Source organism: Hippoglossus stenolepis, chromosome 18 (assembly GCF_022539355.2).
Source record: "Hippoglossus stenolepis isolate QCI-W04-F060 chromosome 18, HSTE1.2, whole genome shotgun sequence".
Taxonomy (NCBI): Eukaryota; Metazoa; Chordata; class Actinopteri; order Pleuronectiformes; family Pleuronectidae; genus Hippoglossus; species Hippoglossus stenolepis.
Genome location: NC_061500.1, coordinates 18247482 through 18268302, shown reverse-complemented (window position 1 = coordinate 18268302; position 20821 = coordinate 18247482). Strand labels below are relative to the sequence as shown.

General features: G+C 41.0%; 1 protein-coding gene across 1 annotated transcript; it reads left to right on the top strand.

The window, feature by feature from the left end:
- Positions 1–125: 125 nt before the first annotated feature.
- Positions 126–20111, top strand: LOC118097980 (huntingtin-interacting protein 1-related protein). The gene is given in 34 exon segments (XM_035141326.2): positions 126–367; positions 706–769; positions 2336–2478; positions 2583–2639; positions 3316–3396; positions 3489–3565; positions 3649–3710; positions 4321–4461; positions 4622–4679; positions 5665–5740; positions 5836–5964; positions 6053–6169; positions 7022–7205; positions 7292–7380; positions 7517–7633; positions 7753–7854; positions 8559–8753; positions 9951–10061; positions 10153–10347; positions 10440–10587; positions 11424–11510; positions 11588–11695; positions 11800–11936; positions 14614–14724; positions 14798–14856; positions 14948–14978; positions 15079–15141; positions 16015–16115; positions 16240–16345; positions 17384–17507; positions 18493–18554; positions 18647–19253; positions 19256–19593; positions 19701–20111. Coding segments are annotated over 34 exon segments (4197 nt in total). The 5' UTR covers positions 126–286; the 3' UTR covers positions 19737–20111.
- The last annotated feature ends 710 nt before the right edge of the window (positions 20112–20821 follow it).

Here is a 20821-nt window from a genome sequence, read left to right as displayed (position 1 = left end):
TCCATGCCTGTGGATATTTTACAGCCTGACAGTCGCACTTTCTATCAAACGCGTCACGGATTTTTGTTTTCATCGCGCGTTTTTACGCATTTAGTAAGACGGTGGTGCGCTTTTACGCACAAGAGAAGCGACTTCATCCGCTCTCAGGTTCACTTTGAGAGGAGGAACTTTTTAGATGATATCCGCCGCGCGCATGTGACGCACCTTTTGTTTAAAGGAGGGTAATGAGCTGAAACCTGGACTGGGACCATCTGACTTGTAGTTTGTGTGGAGTACAGGGAGCAGGATGAGCAAAACAAAGAATAAAAGCGACAATAAGACGGAAAAGGCTTTGGCTGCGGAGAAGGAGCAGTTTGGCAAACAACAGGTGAGTGATTGATTTTCTTTTGGCAGCGCTAAATATATGTTTTTTATCCGAGGGTCAAGAGGTTTTGTTTATCCAGATTCCATGTAAGGCCTTCTAGTTTGTTACCTGTTGACAATAAACATGTGATGACTGTTTTATCCTTGGAAGGCGCACTAAGATCAACAGGTTAAAACCAAGAAAAAACAACAGTGTCCTACTCTCATGTACTTGAGAAGAATTGAAGATTTGTCCCCTGGGTCAATCCACCTCCGTCGCTTGTTTCTCATACATTTCCTCGAGCCTGAGGTTGACTCGAGGAGGTTGAGCTTTATCTTGTGTCCTGATTTCATTTCTTTCAGCTCCACAACATCAGCAAAACTGTCACCTCAGCCGAAACACCGCCCAAAGAGAAATATGTGCGCAGTATCCTTTAAAAACAAACAAACACCCAAACTGTTACTGTTTCAGACAACCTGAAATAGAAAATGGAAATGTATTTAGTGAGAAATGAATTGAAACTAAACTTGTCTACAGCCATCCCAGGTGTTTTAAAGGTAAAATGCTCAATATGACATCGGTCAAATGTTAGTGTATAATCACCACTTGGTGTTGTGAGTTAGCTTCATGTTAATAATTAGGTTAATAAGTATGTTACAGATGAGGCTGATCATTAGTTTTGCAGGTATTTAGTTGCACTGGTGTTGGACAAAGGCAAATATTTGATAATAGAAGCAGAGGAAAAGTTGAGGTACACAAAGATCTGCAGAATTTTATGGAAGTCCTTCAACTAGTTAAGACAATTGTCTCTGAAATATAAACTTAAACCAGATGGTGGCACTATAGAGCGTGTCAGGGGATCATCAAAGTTATAAGGATTTATCCTTTTGGAATCATATAAAGACATGATTTCTACTAAGTAGATTTTAAGATATCTCCCCTTTTCTTTATATCTGACATTTATGGTTCGTAAACAAAGTGTTTGGATGTTCCTTCCCATTCTTGTAGCCTTCATACAGTCCTGTTAATAGATTCATATTAGTAGCTGCCTCCTGATGTCTCCATTTTGATTGTTCTATGATATTCTGATTGTGTTCTTGTAGTCTGTTAACATTTCAACTTCAAGGACTTTATACTATTATATAATATAGATTGTATTTCTTGTAAAACCCATCAACACAATTTCCCAAACAAATCATGAAACATTCACACTCTCCAACATTTGTAATGTAAGTGTGACTGCTCTCTGTCCACCCTCTGTGAATTCCAGGAGAATTACCTTCACAGCCATGAATTGGTGCATGTTCAATGTATCTGAAATTGCTATATAGATAGAAAAGATATGGTTAGGTTATCTTTATTGTCCCATGAGGGGACATTTGTTGTGCAGCAAGAGTTCTCAAAGAGACAAAAACACAACATCAACAACAGCATCCACAATAAAAACAAATTCCAGCAACAGGGAAATAGGAAATTCCTGCCATTTACAAATATGCAAAACAGATGCCAATTTTCAAGAAGTCATAGCAATGTTGGGATTATTCACTAAAAGCCTTAAATGTCAACCTAAAGGAAAAATCAGGTGATCACCAAAGTTAGTAGACTTTATCTTCTGGGGATCATGAATTACTGTACACAAGTTCAAGGGTATTTTTAACACATATTGAGATACCTCACTAACTAAGGCAAAACTCAAACCGGCTGATGGCGCTAAAGGAAACGTCAGAGGGATTCATCCTCTGGGGATCATGAATATCTCTACAGAATTTCATGGCTATCCATCTAATAGCTGTTGAGATATTTCAGTCTGGGTTACACCAGTGGAATAACCAGCTGACACTGCCATCACCCAAAAACACTGCCAGCATGGCTCATAGTCAAAAATATTTCTCGAGACACAGGTCTGAGGTTGAATTGGACATATTATAGGACCTTTTCACTACAGTTCACCATGTGCCTTGGTCCTTTGGAGTTTCCTTAACTGCTGTGAAGACATCATCATGGGGAGTCACAAGGAGGGTGGAGCCGCCACCTTCTGGTCCTACGTCCTGAACTTGCCTCTGTCCAGTAACGCCATAGTCAGCTGGAAGTTCTGCTATCTGCTGCACAAACTGCTCAGGGGCGGCCACAGAAACGCAAGTTCCAATTCTATATCTCCTTTTCCCTGACCAACTTTTCCACGTTTCACTTTCACACTGCTGATGTTTAATCTCACGTGTGTCTGTCTGGTCCCACACAGGCTGTTAGAGACTCTCACCGATACTGTCGCAACGTGAAAGATATGGGTATCCTCTGGGTGAGTAGACACCGTGAAACAGCTTTTATTCAAAAATTCAAACCATACTTCAGTATTATTATATAGTATTATTCTGTATCATTTACAACTGTGGATCTAGATGTGTGTACTCAGATGTGTGGTGAATGGGTATATGAATGTAAATTACCTTTTATTAATGACTGAAAACTAAGTTTTTGGCTGTAAGAGCTGGAAAATCAATTCTTCAGTTCTTCTTCGTCATGCAGACTCTTCCTCATGTTTACAGAGCTGAGTGCACATGTACAGATGGAAACATGAGATGTCTTAAAAGTTCGTCGAGTGACCGGTTACAGCTGCAAAATGTCTGAATGACATGATACCTGCTTGTTTTCTGACATATCAGTTGTGTTTTTGACATATTTTTAAGGCATCATATGTTTTGTTGTCAGTGGCAGAAAGTAACAAACACTTTAACACGACACCGTGCTGGGGTACAGTTTGAAGAAAGAATTTAGATTAATGATCTAAACTTTCTTTAATTACAGATACATGGAAAATGTACTAAAGTACAGTCGTGAAGTAAATGTGCTTTGTTACATCTCACCACTGGTTGCAATATGTCTTTCATATGCTCTCTCCTGTGAGCTCTCTTACTTGTGTTTCTTTTTAAAATGATCTTATCTAATCCAACCTAATATATCCTTATTCATTCCAGGGAAACTTGCATGACCGATACGGCCACATCGTCGCCCTGTCAGCCAAATTCCTCTGCCTCAAAATAGAATTTCATGCAAAGGTAATACTTTTCTATCGGTTAATCTAATGACACGTGACAAACTCCAAATGATAACATGTTAGTTTGACGACAAAAACAATCCTCCTCCACAGCACAAGGTGATTCCAGCCAACCTGGAGGCCAGTGATGAGACTTTGGAGAGGGAAGCAGGAACTGACAAGAACAAAGTGTAAGTTTACTTCCACTTGTTTTTGAGCAGCTTCCACATACGTTTACTGTTTCCTGTTAAATATGTGGTTTCTTATACTGTAGGTTGGATATGACACAGGAGCTGTTGGATTACCTGGACGCTGGACTGAAGATGTCTGAGACAGGTTAGTCCATAGTGTACTCCTGTCGAAAGCATCAGTGATCAGGTTGTAATGAGTTGACTTTTAAATTACAAAAATGGTGATATTCTTTATTTTGTTCCTTTCAAATAATCCCTTGAGTTTTCTTTTTTCACATGTCAGTACCTTCTGAATTCCCTCCACTGTCTGTGGTTCTTTTTCTCAAGCACCTTAGTTCTTGCTTAACATATAAATATTAAAAAATATATCATAAATATAGCCTACATATTTTATTAATGGTTAATAATATATAAATATAAACAAAACAGATTAATACTCTAGTTTGCATTTGTTGGGGACTATTTTCAGTGCAAATGAATACACAGTTCGTGTTCTAGTGGTAATAATAGTAATTGTAATATTAGTATAGTAATAATGATGATAATAATACAATATTTGACTTTGCTTGAAAGGTGCATCTCAAATACATAAAGGGATTAAAAATACTGTTTTTGCATCAATATATAAATAAACGACACTAATAAAACCAATGGGGATAATAGCAGAGATAAAAGGTCAAGTTATTGGAAAGACAAAATAAAGAATACTACCAGGCTCATCCTTTAATTTGGCTTTCGTGTTTCTTCATCCAAAGTTCTGCGTCAGCTCGACTCCAACGGGGCCAAATCTACAACTCCAGCAGGACGGTGCAGGCTGACTCCCCTGATACCGCTCATACTGGACTGCAGCTTCCTCTACCACTTCTCTGTGAGGCTGATGTTTAAACTCCACAGCTGTGAGTGACACACACACACACACACACACACACACACACACACACACACACACACACACACACACACACACACACACACACACACACACACACGCAGTATGTTTTGATCCACTCAGACCTTACTGCGTTAGATCGACCGGTCATGTCCTCTGCTTTACAGGCATCACCCCAGATGCTCTTCTTGGACACAGAGAGCGGTTCCGTGATCTCTTCATGAGGTAGGTTGTTAGTGAGTAAATGAGTTAATGAGACTTTCATTACTGTGCCATGAATCCATACAAGCCAGGACCAGAGGGCTGCATGTACATTTAAAAAAAAAAAAGAAAACGGAAAAGGTAACGAGACACATTTTTCACAGATAGCATACGGATGTGGGCCATTTCAGGCAATGCTGCGGCACTTCTGGCCCTCTTGTGGATTTGACTTAATGGATTTGAGCAATAAGTTGCCCACTTGTAAAATTGCAAATATGGCCCAAATATCCCAAAAGAAATGTGGGTCACTTTTGGCAAACATGCATTGCTCTTGGCAAAGTGTAATCCTGGATGTGAACTTAAAGCGACAGGTGGGATACATAGTTAATTTGGCCCAAATAGAATAAAACAAATCCGGGCCACCTTTGGCACTTTTGGTAGACACGCAGTATTGCTATAGCTTACATATGGCCCAGATTTGGCAAACAGGAGGGCCCAAGTGCCACCATTTAATGCGGCATGTGGGCTGGATGTGGGATGTGTAGGTCAAAACTGGGCTAAAACAATTTTGCTATGTATTAAATCTTTAGACCATCAATGCCTGTCACAAAATCCACAAATCACTGACGGAAACATAAATCTGTAAAATATTTTTGAATCACCCATCTTATCTTCACTTCCAGGATTCTGATAGAAGGTTATAAAAATGAACCAGGCGCTCCAGTTTTTCATCATCTGTATGTCAGAATGTTGTAGGGTTTTATCGAGCCCATTTGTGAAAATGTAATTATCTTGCTACAAAAGAAAATGCAACTCTCCCAGAGAATAAATACAAGATCCCCTCTGTGCAGCTAAACCTCTTTGGTTTCTGGATAAACAAATACAAATTACAAATTCATGCATCAAATATTAAGAAAATCCCTTCTGCCCTTGAAGCGCAACTGTGTGATCATTATTCTGCATCAGAACCTTTTAGTATTTCTAACAAGATCTGTATTTTCTTCCACAGCCTCACGCAGTTCTTTGATAGAGCAAGGGAAATGGAGTTCTTCAAAAGAATCATCCAGATCCCAGATCTCCCAGACGTAAGTTAAAGGTTTGGGAATTTCTGTGTGTACATGAATCAGTTTTATGTGATTTTCAGTCACGCCCGTGTGTTTTGTTTATTATGACCCTGCAGTCTCCACCAAACTTCCTGCGAGCTGCTGCCCTGGCCGAGTATAAGAAGCCAGTGGTGGTGATGCCCGACGAGGAGCGGCAAGAGGAGGAGGAGGTGGAGCCACAGCCGGAGTTTAGAGAAGCACCACAGGTATAAAAGTTTACATGCAAGTGAAATGTCTGATTATGTTCTTCACCTTTTGTTGTATGGCTAATACTGAGGCTTTTTCTCATGGCAGTACTATTCCCTGAGCCAAATGGCAGCACCCGACGCTTCTCTGGCGCAGAGAGAAACTGAGAGCATGAGGAGGGAGCTGGAGGTGCTGAAACCAGAGCTGCATCTCATCAGGAACGAGGTACGTCCTGCATCCTGCTGTTGGAGCGGTTGGACGAAGATGTCTATACGTTTAAACAAAATCAGTACAACGGCAAAGTATATCATTGCTGAGAAATTAGCTGAGGAACCTTTTTCTTTAGCTTATATGTGTTTACATTTTGGCAAATGGGCACCAAAAAAGTGCCAAATTAGGAGTTACCTGTTGGCAATATCCCCACGGATATACAGACAACTGGATTACCAGGCTATAGACGAAAACATGAGGATTCTTTTGCAAATTCTGCAGTTACAAGAGGCATGTTTTTCTGCCGGCTGTGGTTGGAGGTTCGATCTCAGTCTCTGTCTCAGTATCTGCATGCCGAAGTGTCCTTAAGCAAGATAGCGAATCTTAAATTGCCCCTGCAGTGTGTGAGGGATGTGTGTCAGAGAATGTGCTGCTCATAGAGGCACTGTATAAATGTGTGTGTAAATGGGAGAAAGGCTAAACTGATCTGTAAAAGCTCTATTTTCATACAGACCATTTTCCATTTGTATTATTTCTAATCAGCCTTATGGACATACATTTGCCGCAGATATCAGAGATCTTCAGAACGTGTCAGTTTTGACTTAGTTCTGACTCACTGAAGAATTGTTAGGAGAAAGATTTTAGATGTAAATTGCAGCATTTGGGCACAAAGGCTTCATGAGCATGTGTCACTGCCACTGCTGCTATTTCCAACTCCCATTTGTTTCCGATGCACCACCATGCACTTGTCCCTTTCACCTCGCACTGTGTCTGACCTCATCTCAGGTCTAAGATTTCTCCCTGCAGCTGTGAGGACTTTCCTGTTGCTTTCTACTTGTACATACACCCTGTCCCTCCTGTCCGCAGGCTCAGAGGTGTGTGACCGAGTTAAAGTCTCAAGTGAATCACCTGGAAGCTGAGGTGGAGGAGCAGCGCACCCACAAGCAGATGGCAATGGTGGAAAACGAACACCTGCGGATGGAAGTGGAGGGTCTGCGGTGCAATAACGTCGCCAATGTGGGGGCACAGATTGGACTGAAGGAGGCAGATAGTGAGTATATACGGTTTTGTGTGCAGGCCAATGAGAAGGATGAATGTTGCTGAACGTTACTGAAACATCCTGTCATGTCTGCACAGGCAGAGCTCAGGCAGCGGAGGTTCGTTTCACTCAGCTCAAAGAGAGACACGCCGAGCTGGTTACCAGTCACGCCGACTTAATGAAGAAGGTAAACTGCACCATCACTGGTGTGTTTGTCACACCCTTAAAGGAACTGGTGGACATTTTGGGAAATATGCATCTCTTCTAATGAGAAGATCCACATTTCTTTCACTAATATTTGGTACTTACGTTTCCATGTGCAGAACACAGAGACAGTGAAGGCGCTGTCCGGTACAAAACAAGACCAAGGAGATTTACTGAGAGCGAAGACACAGCTAGAAAGTGAGCTGGAAATACTACGGCAGGAGAAAAGAAACACGGTGAGACCTCTTCAGCCCCTGATAGCACTGCTTACACACCGTATAATATCATCTGTTTCTGCCTTGGTTTACAAAGACTCATGAATGAATACTGAATCAGTGACTCCTCTGCCACCCAGATGAGTCAGCAGCAGCAGGAGGCCGACCGCCTCAACAAGGAACTGCTGGAGCAGCGAGCAGAGCTGGCCCTCCTCCGCGGCACCCTGCAGAATAAAGAGAGGGTGAGACTTGAAAATATACTCACTCAAACTTTTAGCGTCAAATATGTCCTGAGTGGGTACTGCACATCTGTTTTCCAACGTATTTTGTATTTGACAGAGCTCATTACTCAACAGACAAAATACTGTAAATGAGCTGTGTAAGCTAATTTTCATCAGTTGTCCCAATAACAAGTTCTGACAAGGCGATCGGAAATAAAACACCTATTTTATTAAATCAAAAATATCTATGGATAATTCACTTGCATTGCATACCACCCAAACTGACAGTACAACAAACCCATAATCAAAACACTATGGAAAAACTAATAAACAACCCCTAATTACGGGGGGTTACAATACAACACACAGCCACCCCCAATGTACTTGGCATAAACAACATGATATTGGTTCACTAAAATTTTGCATCATGAGATGATATTGGATATAGCTATAATTTCCAATCGCTTTTATCAGTCATTCAGAACCATCATGTCACTCATAGTGTGATATGGAGATCATGTGACTAATTCTCCCAGGATAATCAGCAACATTTTCAACCCACAGTAAGTCACTTATTGATGATGAGTCACAACATGACAGAATAATGGACATCTCTTACATTCTCTCTCATGCAAGTTTCTGCTCGTTAGCTCTGTTATTGAATTGTCTCGTTCTCAGGCCTGACTTTCATTCACACACCGTACTTAACGTGTCACTTTGTGCAGGAGGGATCTCATGTGAGCAGCAGCCTGGTCGCTCTGCAGGCGGAGCGGGAAGTGCTGCTGCGTTCGGCCAGAGAGAGGGACGCCGAGCTCTCCTCGCTGAGACAGCAGGCGCAGCAGCAGCAGGGCTCCCTGGACCTGGATAGAGACCGCACCAACAGAGAGCTGGAGGCGCTGAGAGCTCAGCTGCAGCAACAGGTAAACACTACAGAGTGCTGGTCCAAAAGCTTCTAACGTGTCAGTGTCTGCAGTGAACAGTAATGCTTAGAAATTATTTGGTTTTACCCAAGAGAAAGCAATGCTGCCTTTTAGCAATACCACCACCTACCTACCGACTATACCTTGAATAACATTTTTAAAACTAACAATTTAGTAGCACTTAAAATGGCACTTACTTATAGCACTTTGTAGTTTTGCTTTTTTGAAGAAATTGTACTTTCTCTATTCTTGTTGTTCTGGGTTTGTACCCTCATGGTTGAATGCACTTATTGTAAGTCGCTTTGGATAAAAGCGTCAGCTAAATGAAATGTAATGTAATGTAATGTAATACCATTATAATCCATTTGATTACCTGCCTGTTTGAGCTGTAGCTCATCTTTTGATTTTGCAGAACTTTCTGGCATCAAGCCGCTCTTCTAACATCCCCTCACATTCCGTTTCCAGTACTTCACATGTCCAGGCTCCAGCGTGCAAACAGCAAACTCCATCCTGTCCATAAATGCACATTAGATCTTAAATTGACTACATATCCACCAGGAATAAACCAGGAACCTTTTGTTCACTACACAACTGCTCTACCTCCCATGGGGCAACATGCAATTTATTCGCAAAAGCCTTGAAATGTTTCTATGTCCGCATTAAAATCAAGTAGACCCGCACCTAAGTATAATTTTTTATATTTAAGTAGTCATTTTAATGTTAAAATGATATCTCAGTCCATTTGACATGTTTTCAAATGTCTTGTTTTGTCCGTCCAACAGCCCCAAGGCCCAAAATATTCAGTTTACTATCAGAAAAGATGAAGTAAAACAGAAAGTAGTTAAAGCAAGACTATTTTGATTCTTAAGAAACAATAAAGATAATTATTCAATTATAAAAATTGTTTCCAGTTAATTTTAGTGTTGCAGCTCTACTTTTATGATGGGTACCTCGGCTTTGGATCATCTTTTCTGTTAAAGCTAGGGTTGGGAATCCTGGAAAAGCAAGAAAGACCAGGTTACACTTTGAAAAAAATGCAACCTTAAAACATATCTAACTGGATGCACCATCTTGTCTGACCACTACACTTTTGAGGCATTAAATCATTTTTACACCAGCTTTTGGTTCATATTTACTCTTACTCCTCTTGATTGTTTTTACCGTGTGGATGACTTCATATGTAACTGTTTTCCACAGCTGGCCATCAATGCAGAGCAGAAGCTGGAGATCGACAGGCTGAGGCGAGAGCTGGACTCAACACGAGCAGAGCTGACACGTGCGAACAACGCCCTGATGAGCAAAGAAATGGTAGCAATAACTTTTTCCGTACATCATCACGCCAAATCCTCTTCAAGCGAAGCATTGGCAGTAATACACCTCTACATGTTTTGTTCCACAGAGTGGTACCCAGCTGAACAGTACACTAGTAGGGATGCAGGCGGAGAGGGAAGGGTTGCTCCGGTCGGTGAGGGACCATGAGTCGGAGCTGACCTCCCTCAGGCAGCAAGCTCAGCTCCAGCAGAGCTCCATGGAGCAGGAGAGGCAGCGCAGCAGCATGGAGCTGGGAAGCTTGCACGCCCAGATACAGCAGCAGGTGCTGAGCTGTGTTTATGACTGTGTAGAGAAGCTATCGTGAATGTTTTAGCAGTTAATCATTGATGAGCTCCTGTGTGTGTTTGAAAACAGGCCTGCCGTGAAGGTGAGCTGACCCAGAAGCTGCAGGACGAGCAGTTCTGTCTGCTGCAGTGTGCTGTGGTGGAGGCCGAGGGCATCATACTGGACGCTGTGGCCAAACTGGACGACCCCATTCACGTCCGCTGTATCAGCTCACCTGGTAGAAAAGCTTTTAATTCATCCCCCCAAATAATCCCAATGAACACACTGTAGGACTTTAACAATCTGGTTTTTCAACAATCATATTGTTTATTTTATAAACCTAACAAACATATAAAAGCAATAATTACCAGCCATCAAAAATCTGGGTAGGAGGAAAAACAAGATCCACACCCTCGATTTCTAAGAGCTGAAAAAAAGAAATGTCATACAAATAAATGGACGAATTCTCACAGCAATATACAGAATAAATACAAAACAATACGAACTTACCAGAGGTACATCTGGAAAACACACAATATCTAAGGAGACCATTAATTCTGATTCTAGTCATGATTAATAACTGAGTGAACATATACAACACAAGAGAAACAAGAACAAGTAGAAGAAAAATCTGTCCAACAGATAAATGTTTTCAGTTGATTTCGGTCCTTTCATTTGAGAAACTTTGTAAATAGTTTTTAAATGTTAATCATAACATATTAACATATAATTAACATATAATTGTAATTTATATATAATATATTTTCAATGATAATAACTTATACCACATTGTCAGTTTGTACAGCAGCATCTAGTTATGGGCGGCCACAGGACCAGTTAGAGTTGTTGATGATTAGATTAAAAAAGATTCACAGTATGTTTGCTTACAGCTATTTCATAGTTTATTAAAGATTGTGTATTAATAGATTTTACTCTGCGTATGTGGGTACATTAGGGAAGGTGAAAGTAAACCATAACCATTAACTTCCTTGTACTTGGACCTACTTAGTCCTTAGCTTGTAATTTTGCCCTTCAGCTCCATTCCTCTAACCAGTTCTCGCTCTGGTTTTTCAGATTACTTGGTGAACCGTGCTGAAATCACTCTGGCTTCCATAGACAAGATGCAGCAGAGCCACGCGGTCTACGTGGGAAACATGAGCGGTAAGTGTTCAGGTTTGGGAACGCGTTGTGTTTACCTCAGACGATCGGTGCATCTGATGCTCCTCTGTTGTGTTTAGATGCCAGCGGCTTGTTGAGAGCGGTCACACAGTTCTCCCACCTCTCTGCCGACACCATCGTCAACGGAGCAGCAACATCGCACTCGGCCCCCACCGACCAAGCTGACCGTGAGAGAAACCCACTCACACTGGAGCTGTTATGGATACACACTACTCTAAATACTTTATGCACAAACCGTTAACTCTGTGTCCTGCGTCCTTGTCTCATGCAGGTTTGACTGACAGCTGCCGGGACTGTGCGAATAACTGCCTGCAGTTCTTGAAGGACCTGAAGTTTCAGGCCAGTTTACAGAGAGCAGACCCCTCTGCCATACGCTACACTGTTCAACGCATCCTCGCCTTAGGACAGGTGGGTCAGAACGGATCTTTCAAGAGACTATAGCCATTGTTAGTGGCTCTGTGAGCAATGCTTTGAGCCGGGCTCTAATGACAAAGGCTGATATATCTAATTACTGGACAAAGTCAGAGCATCATTGGAGTTATGGTCAATTCATCCTCAGAGGAACATGAACGTTTGTGCCTAAATTACATGGCAATCCATGTAATCCAGTAGTGAGATCCTCAAAGTGGTGCTTCAGGAAAAGTCAGGTTCTCAATAAGGTCACAAAGATCCGTCATCTTGGGACCATGAACACTTGTCCGAATAAAATGTCTTGTCATTTGATGTAGTAAATGCAGAAATAACTCAGCCACGTGGCGGCAGCATGGAACTGTAGGGGTCCATAGCATATGAGCTAATTTGTATTATCCCTGGTATCATGTATTTTCAGTTCTCCTGTGCATTTTTTGTTTCAAATTAAAGAAAGACGAAAATCTGTCATTGGATACTATACGGTCTAATATTACAGTCTTTTTTTCAGACACGGCTTTGTTTCTTTTTTTATTGATGGTTATTGTTTTGGAAGTTTTCTGGAAGCTGGTGAGAGGAGAACTCAGGCAGCAGCTGATGTCTTATGCAGAAGATTTGAATGTAGACTTGATGCATCAAGGAGACCAGAAGGTGAAACAATATACAAACGCTAACAGAGTAACATGAGCAATTGTCACCCCCAAGTCTGAAGATGTCTCCCACAGCATCCCAGTATATCTCCCTCTACTTGCGTCACCCATTCTAACAGCACATCCATGAAAGGCTAGAACTGCTGTCACTCTCCATGTTACATGTAGGTGTTCACATCCTATTGGATAGTTAAGCCTAAAGTATGCATAACTAAATCACATTGTGTACTTACGTCTAGCCTCTGGTGAAATACGCTGAAGAGTTGAAGTCGGTGAGAGTTGAAGTTGGTGCCTCTCTGTCTGGAGGATATGAGTTAGATATGAAAGTCCCTCAACGTAGACACTACAATGTACTGTTGGTTGGCCCTTTATCTATGACCTGAATTTGGGTACTGCTTAGAGAGAGAAGGGAGTATGTGTGGAACTAAACAGGCACTATTCTCCTGTACAGATATAATATACACTATACATAATATATAGTGGCATGTACAGTAATGTGTGAGGATGGTCAAACATTCCTCAACAGTTGTCTGGACGTGATGTGTCAGGATTTCAATACATTAGATAAATAGTGTTTCAGAAACTACTTACCAACGCTACCTTTATTGTTTAGTTTGCAGACACTGTCACTAAAGCTACTTTCAGACATGCACTGAACTCCAGAGATCCTTCGGACAGTTTCCAGAGGAGCTATATGCGTGAATGCAAATGTCCAAGAGAGAGCATTTGGACTTTCTGCTGAAATTCTCTGGTTGCCCCCCTCTCAGTGAATACCAGACCTGGCATGAACCATTGATAGAAATCCAAAGGTTTAGATCTGGCTCCTGGCTCAGGCAGGACAGGTTGAATCTTGGGCTGACAGCGTACTATAACGAAACACAATGATCCTTTAAATTTTAAAAGATTCATCACAGTCATACATGCAGATCTAGCGGCCAATGTTAAAGCCCCTGAAAACTTGGTTTCAAATCCCTTATTCATAAACTAATTCATTCCAACCTTTATTTATACAGGGAGGGGCATTGAGGGTAAGCTCTTTGTGTCCGAGGAATATACAATATAAGAAATAATAATCCACAAATGATCAGATGAGTAATAAGCAATAAAAAGTACAAAAGACAATAAAAACAATATATAAAAACAATGAAACACATAATATAGAACATATTATAAAAGTTAAAACTAATTTCACAACCACACTGCCCCGAATCATATTAAAGAGATTTAAAAACATTAAAAAATAATCATTTTATCTAATTTATCCTTTTTTCTGAATGTTGTTCCTTTTGTGTGGACCTGAATGTTGTTCATTCTGTAGGACACACTGCTGGGAACTGTAATTAATACAATTCATTAGTTAGTAAATTTCCTAAACCAAATGTATTGTTTGGAAAAAAGACTTCCCTGAATATATTTATAGAGTTGAACAGTCAAAAATGGTTCTTAGGTTCTGATTTAAATGGAGGATGAAGCAGATGAGTCACATCCATTTCTCAGCAGAAAGGAGAGCAGAAAAAAATTTGAAAATGAGAAATGTCATGTCAAAAAAACTAAACTGCTCTATCTATGGCAGGAAATGTTGTGTTAATGTTATATTTTAGCCTCCTGTCACTCAAAGAGTACAACCAGACCAGGTTCCCTCTCTTTGTTTCACCCACAGCTTGCCCACATGTAATGAATGTTCACCTCTATTGTACCCATAAATAAGAATAAGAATAAGAATAAGAAGAAGTCCTTTATTAGTCCCGCAATGGGGAAATTTGCAATATTACAGCAGCAAAAAGACATCAGCAGTAATAAGTACAAATATAGAAAAAGTGTACAGTGCAAAGAAATATATTATGTGAGAGAATATGTACAGTGAGTGGTTTGCACATGAACCGTTTATATTGCACAGACAGATGAATATGGCACAGTGAATATTGCACAGTTGAGAAATGTTAAAGTGCAATCCATAATGGTTGTGCATGTAGTTTTACTGGGATATACATATGTTTTGTACCTGTTACAAACTGTTTCTTGTGTAGGAATTGCGTCCAAAGGGGCGGGATGTGCTGAAAGAAGAGCTGGGAGGCATGGTGGACAGAGAGATGATTGCTACCTCCACTGCCATCGAGGAGGCCGTGCTGCGAATGGACGTAAGGACGGATACAAATGTGAAAATCTCCTGGACATCGTTAGATACTTAACGTTTCTGTTTTGTCTTCCCAGGAGATAATGAACCAGGCAAGGAGAGACACTACTGGTGTTAAGCTGGAGGTCAACCAGGGGTACGATGAAAACTTTAGATCTGTTCTGTTTATATTTACTCTCCTTACATAATCCTATGTTTGATTATTTCTTCCTTGTGCTTCCCCTCAGTATCCTGGGATCCTGCTCCGACCTGATGAAGGTAAGACACAAGTTTCTAGTTTCAAATTATTTTCTATGAACTTAAGACTCATATTCCACTTCATGTTCATTTCTACTGCTGTGCTCTCTCTCCTCTCCAGGCTGTTCATATGCTGGTGACGGCCTCTGCTGATTTACAGAAAGACATAGTGGAAGGAGGCAGGGTAAGTTCCAGACCTTTTCCCCTGTCCTCTGATAAGATAAAGCTTTCTTTTGTGAAAAATAAGTCATATTTATAAAGACATTCATTCCTATTTTATTATTTATTATTCCTATACAGTGTTGGAGTAACCTTTAAGAGCAGCTCGCAAGTGATCACTAATCAGAAACAAGGATTTAAATATAAATCTCAACTTACTTATTGATTCTATCCTTCATATTACCTGTACAATTAACACTCTGATATGTCTAAATTATATTTTATACATCCACATTCTCTTTTGTACTGTGGAAACTAATGAATAAATCAAAATCAATAACATGGACAAAACTTTGGAATATTCTGGTGTACAGTGGTCAAAAATTGAAATGGCTGTTCAATTTGAGTGTGTTTGGAGTTTGTTAACATCGTTTCAAAACCCAACAATTCATACATTTTGTTGAAGAAAATTAAGATTTGATGAGCTGATCGTCGATATTTCTTCTAATTTAGAAATAAATAGAAAGTTCATTAAACAAACCATCTGCTGTATAAGGAAACATTTATCACCACAGTGAATATTCAAGGAAAGTGCCTAGTTTCATTCTTTTTGTTTGCACCACAGATTAATGTGATAAAAAAAAAAAAAAAAAAAGGAAGTTAGACCTGTGTGTAATGATAAAGGTATACAGTGTATTAAAATAGTGTGATATAAATGTCAATAGATTCTCATAATAAATAATAGACCTTATTGTCTACGCTGTTTTTTTTATTAGTATTAGTTTTATTAGTCCTTGGCTGGTGTGACCAATTCTGGTTATTATAGGAAACCCTACTTTAACAATAACAGAAACCACAGACATACATAGTCATGCTTCTGTACTCACTCCTCCCACAGGGAGCAGCGTCCGTTACAGACTTTTATGACAAAAACTCTCGCTGGACCGAGGGACTCATCTCCGCGTCTAAGGCCGTGGGCTGGGGCGCCACACAGCTGCTGTAAGAACCGAACACCATCAATGCAAACACATTCTGCTTATTATGACTTGTATAAGACTTGTGTGCTGAATGACACACTGTGTAATGAGATTGTCCGTGCACGTGTTCACCTCTTTGCCTTCAGAGACTCAGCGGACCGGGTTGTGGGTGAAAATGGTAGGTACGAGGAGCTCATCGCCTGTTCACACGAGATCGCCGCCAGCACCGCCCAGCTGGTCGCTGCCTCAAAGGTACAGTGTGAAGTTTGTGAAGCAGTGTCACCACTTCAAATGCTCCTGATGGAGGTTTCCAATTTAGTTCAGATTCATTTATATGGCGCCAAATCACAACATACATTATGAAAAGGAAACTTTACAAACTTATAGTGAAACCCAGCAGTTCCCACAACGAGCAACACTTGGCTGGCTGTAGGGAGAGAAAACTCCTTTTTAACAGGAAGAAAAAGAGAGATGAGAGGTTGGTGGGGAAGAGGGGAGAGAAGAGACAGAAAGGGGGAGAGAGAAGTGAGAGAGACCAGGAACAGTTGTGTTACTGTCCACCACAAACTGATGTGGATGCTGTGGAACAAGGTTTGTACGAGTGGATCCTGGTGGTGTGAGTAAATTTGTTGATGAGAGTGATATGATGCACATTAAACCACTGATGGAAAATAACTCTACTGCAGAACTCTGAGGTGCTCAACTACAATTATGATTCAGATTCTACTTAACAATATATGAGATGGTGAGACGAGCTAGAGAGGCCCCTGTCCCATTTCAGATGTCTGTGTTCAGACCCGATCTCTCTTCCACGCTCTTCTGTATGCAAATGGACACATCCGTCTTTTTTTCTGTTAGTGATGATCAAGTTGTGATGTTACTACCCAGTCAGTCATCGCTTTTCATTGGTCCTGTCTCCTGTGTAGGAAATAGTTTCATGTAAAAAAATGTTCCCATGAAGTTCTGTGGATTATTTACTGTAATTGATTATTTAGCGTTGTGAATTTTTGAGTGCTGTGACGTCCATGTGTGAAATTCACCTCCAGATGAGCCTCCACTGTGTTGTGGTAGATAGAAATCTCAGAGTGAGACAAGTTAAAAGCTGGGAAAATAAAACCAAATCAGCCCAGACTGCACAGGGTTAGGTTAGAAATAGTGTCTTGTTGAGAAATCACATAAAAGACAGTGTCATCTCCCCAAGCTATATACGATTATATTGAAATGAAAACCAGTCTTTATTGAATATTACTAAATTCTTACATGTGTCAATGTGATTTCCTATCATTTCAGGTGAAGGCTGACCGCAACAACAAGAAGCTGAACACGCTGCAGCAGGCCTCGCGACACGTAAACGACATGGCCGCCGTGGTCGTCACCTCCACCAAGCACGGGCAGCAGCAGATCTCCGACCACGGTGAGAGAAGGAAGTAGACGAGCCTTTACAGTTCTGCTAACAATTCATCCTGAGGGGAACATGGATGATGTCTGGATCAAATTTCATAGCAATCCATCAAAAATATGTGTATAAAATATGTATCTACATATTAATTCCACAAAAATCTGTTTGTCTGTATTTGGAACACATATCTCTCGAACCATTCACCTTATTGGATTTACACTTGTGTATTGTTAATGGCCCCGGCAAGTGCAATGGCGAGATTGGGGTGTCAGTGGGGGTGTGGCAGTGTAACCTCAGTCTGTGAACGCGTCTTCTTCTACCTCCTCAGATAAACTACAGCAGCGGTTAGAAACTGGGTCAAACTGTGGGTTAAATCTGCTGACAGATCATTTTGATTATTTATTTATTTATTTTTCACCATACAAGACGAACACAGACACAAATGGACTGATACTGATGCTGAATCCATCATGGCATCCACATTCATAGATTCACTTCTTGTTTGGCAATTTATCTTGAGGGTAAAAGCAGCTGAATTACAGAGCTTTTATTTTGAAAAGTTGTGTCGACATGAACTTTTATATAAACCCCACATGTGAACAGTGATGAAGAACATTTGGTTTCATTTTATGATAAACACTGACTATAAAATCTTCACTGCAGATAAACCAGGCAGGATGAACACAAAGTGTTCTAACTTCACTCTGCACCGTAGACTGTTTGTAAAAAGCTCTACACACACCGTCCAGCACACAAACAGTAAAAAGTGACAATATATTGTAGAACTGTTTGAGGAGGACTCACTAATGATAAGGAATAATTCTGAAGTAGATATGGAGCTTTAACACAGAACAAGAGAAAATGAATAGGTCGAACTCTAAAGGAAAAGTAAGGGGATCACCAACATCAGCTGTGTTCATCCGTGAAAGTCTGTACAAAATTTCATAGACACACATCGGAAATATTGATGATATCAGCTTTAACTCTGATGTGTTTGCAGGTATGATGGACTTCTCCGGCCTGTCTCTGATCAAGCTGAAGAAAGAAGAAATGGAGGCTCAGGTGAGGCTAAGTTTGTCCTGTCTCGTTTTACGATCGCCTGTTGATTGGAGCTCTGAAGCTAATGAGGGCGTTCTGCTCCCTGAATCTCTCAGGTGAAGGTGCTGCAGCTGGAGAGCGAGCTGGAGCAGGAGCGGGTCCGCCTGGGGGAGCTGAGGAAGAGGCACTACGTGCTCAGCCCCTCTGGGAGCATTGACGAAGAACAGGAGGCATCTGATCACTTCCCGCCGCCGCCGCCGCCCACACTGCTCGACTCACCGCCGGTGCCATCGTCCTTTTCGCAGACGCAGCCTTACCTGAACACTCAGAGCTTTGCTCAAAGCAACCCGTTCGCCCCGACTCAAACGCAGCCCTTCTCGCTGCCTCAGTCTTACACACCAACAAACACTCACACACCGCCTCAAACATACACACCGTCTCAAACATACTCAAACATACACACGTCTCAAACAGTCACACCGTCTCAAACATACACACCGTCTCAAACCTTCACACCGTCTCAAACCTTCACACCGTCTCAAACATTCACACCGTCTCAAACCTTCACACCGTCTCAAACCTTCACACCGTCTCAAACAGTCACACCGTCTCAAACCTTCACACCGTCTCAAACCTTCACACCATCTCAAACCTTCACACCATCACAAACATACACACAGGCCCAAACCTTCACACCATCACAAACATACACACGTCCCAAACCTTCACACCATCACAAACATACACACCGTCTCAAACCTTCACACCATCACAAACATACACACAGGCCCAAACCTTCACACCATCCCAGACTCACACACCGTCTCAAACCTTCACACCATCTCAGCCTTACATCCCAGCTCAGCCTTTCACACCAAACCCGACCCAAAGTTACTCAAAACCTCAGTCCTACTCGCCGTCACAGACGAGGTCCTCGTCGCAGACGTCGCCTCATCCGCCTGCTCAGCCTCAGGCGACCCCACAGAACAATACCGGGTCCCCCAAACCATCCTCCAAGAGGCAAAACATCTTCAGCAAATCTGGAAACTTGCTGAAGAACGCAGTAAGTGCTGGCTCTCCTCCTCCTGAAGTTCATATGTGGTAATAAGTGTATAATGTGAGTAGATGATTCGCTGTGTTGACATGAGTCTCTTTCTTTTCCGATCACAGTTTAAACGAAGTGAAACTGGAACGGGGGAATCCTGAGGAAGCGTGATTGAAAAAGAAGACAAGATGATTTCACTTCCACATAAAATGCTTCTTATATGTCGACAACAATGACTTTGTTTATTAACTTCATTCTCTCTCTGGCTTTGACTTTGTGTTTTACACCAGTTACAGAAAATGTGGAAATGAAACTGACATTATGCTGTATCCTCTTTTTGATCTGACAGTAACACTTATATTCTCTTACTAATCGATGTTGCACATAAAGGTAAAAGAGGAATTCCTGCACAATACATTGTTTTCAGTCATGTACAACTAAATACTGTTTTGAGATAAACTCAACTTTTTCTTCAGCACCTGTGTAATAGGTGTCATACAACAGAAAGAATATTAAAGATCATAAAATCTGTATCAGCCTGAGTTTGGCAGCTGTCTCTGTTTTGTTGGTACGAGAAATAATTAGTTTCCTTTTGCAGGGTGGTGTCTCACTACCCCATGATATCCCTGTGATAAACATTCCACAAAACAAGATGAAGTGCATTCCTGAGCGTGTGTTTCAAGTACACATGAGCAACAAGCTTAGTCTTATCTACACGTCTATGATGGAGACAGATAAGTCAGTGTTTCGCTTTACATGGATTAAACAGCTAAAGCGTGTTGCACAGTCTCAAGGATTTAGGTACTTAAAGTGAAGCGAGGCTTTAAAAACAAGGATCACAAAGTGAAATAAACATAAGAAATGGAAATCATTCAAAACTCCCCCGGCGAACATGTCTCAGTATCTTCTGTCTCTTCATGTGATTCCAGATTGACAGTTCTCCTGATTTTCTCTTGAGATAATTCTGGTTGTGTGTCACCGATCAGACGCCTCCATGATAAAATCGAACTATTTAAAGTGCCTCAAACTTTTGCACAGTACTGAATGTATGTAGTTAAAGATTTTTTTGAATAAGGTGGAAAATAAGTTATTTCACACTTTAAATATAAATGTACCTCTACCTTCTTTTCTTCCATCCATTCAACATAACATAAGCAGTAGGTATGTACAGTCAATCTACGCTTTACAAATACCATAATGTAGTTTTAGATTTACAATCTTACTGTACATAGTACATTACTGAAAT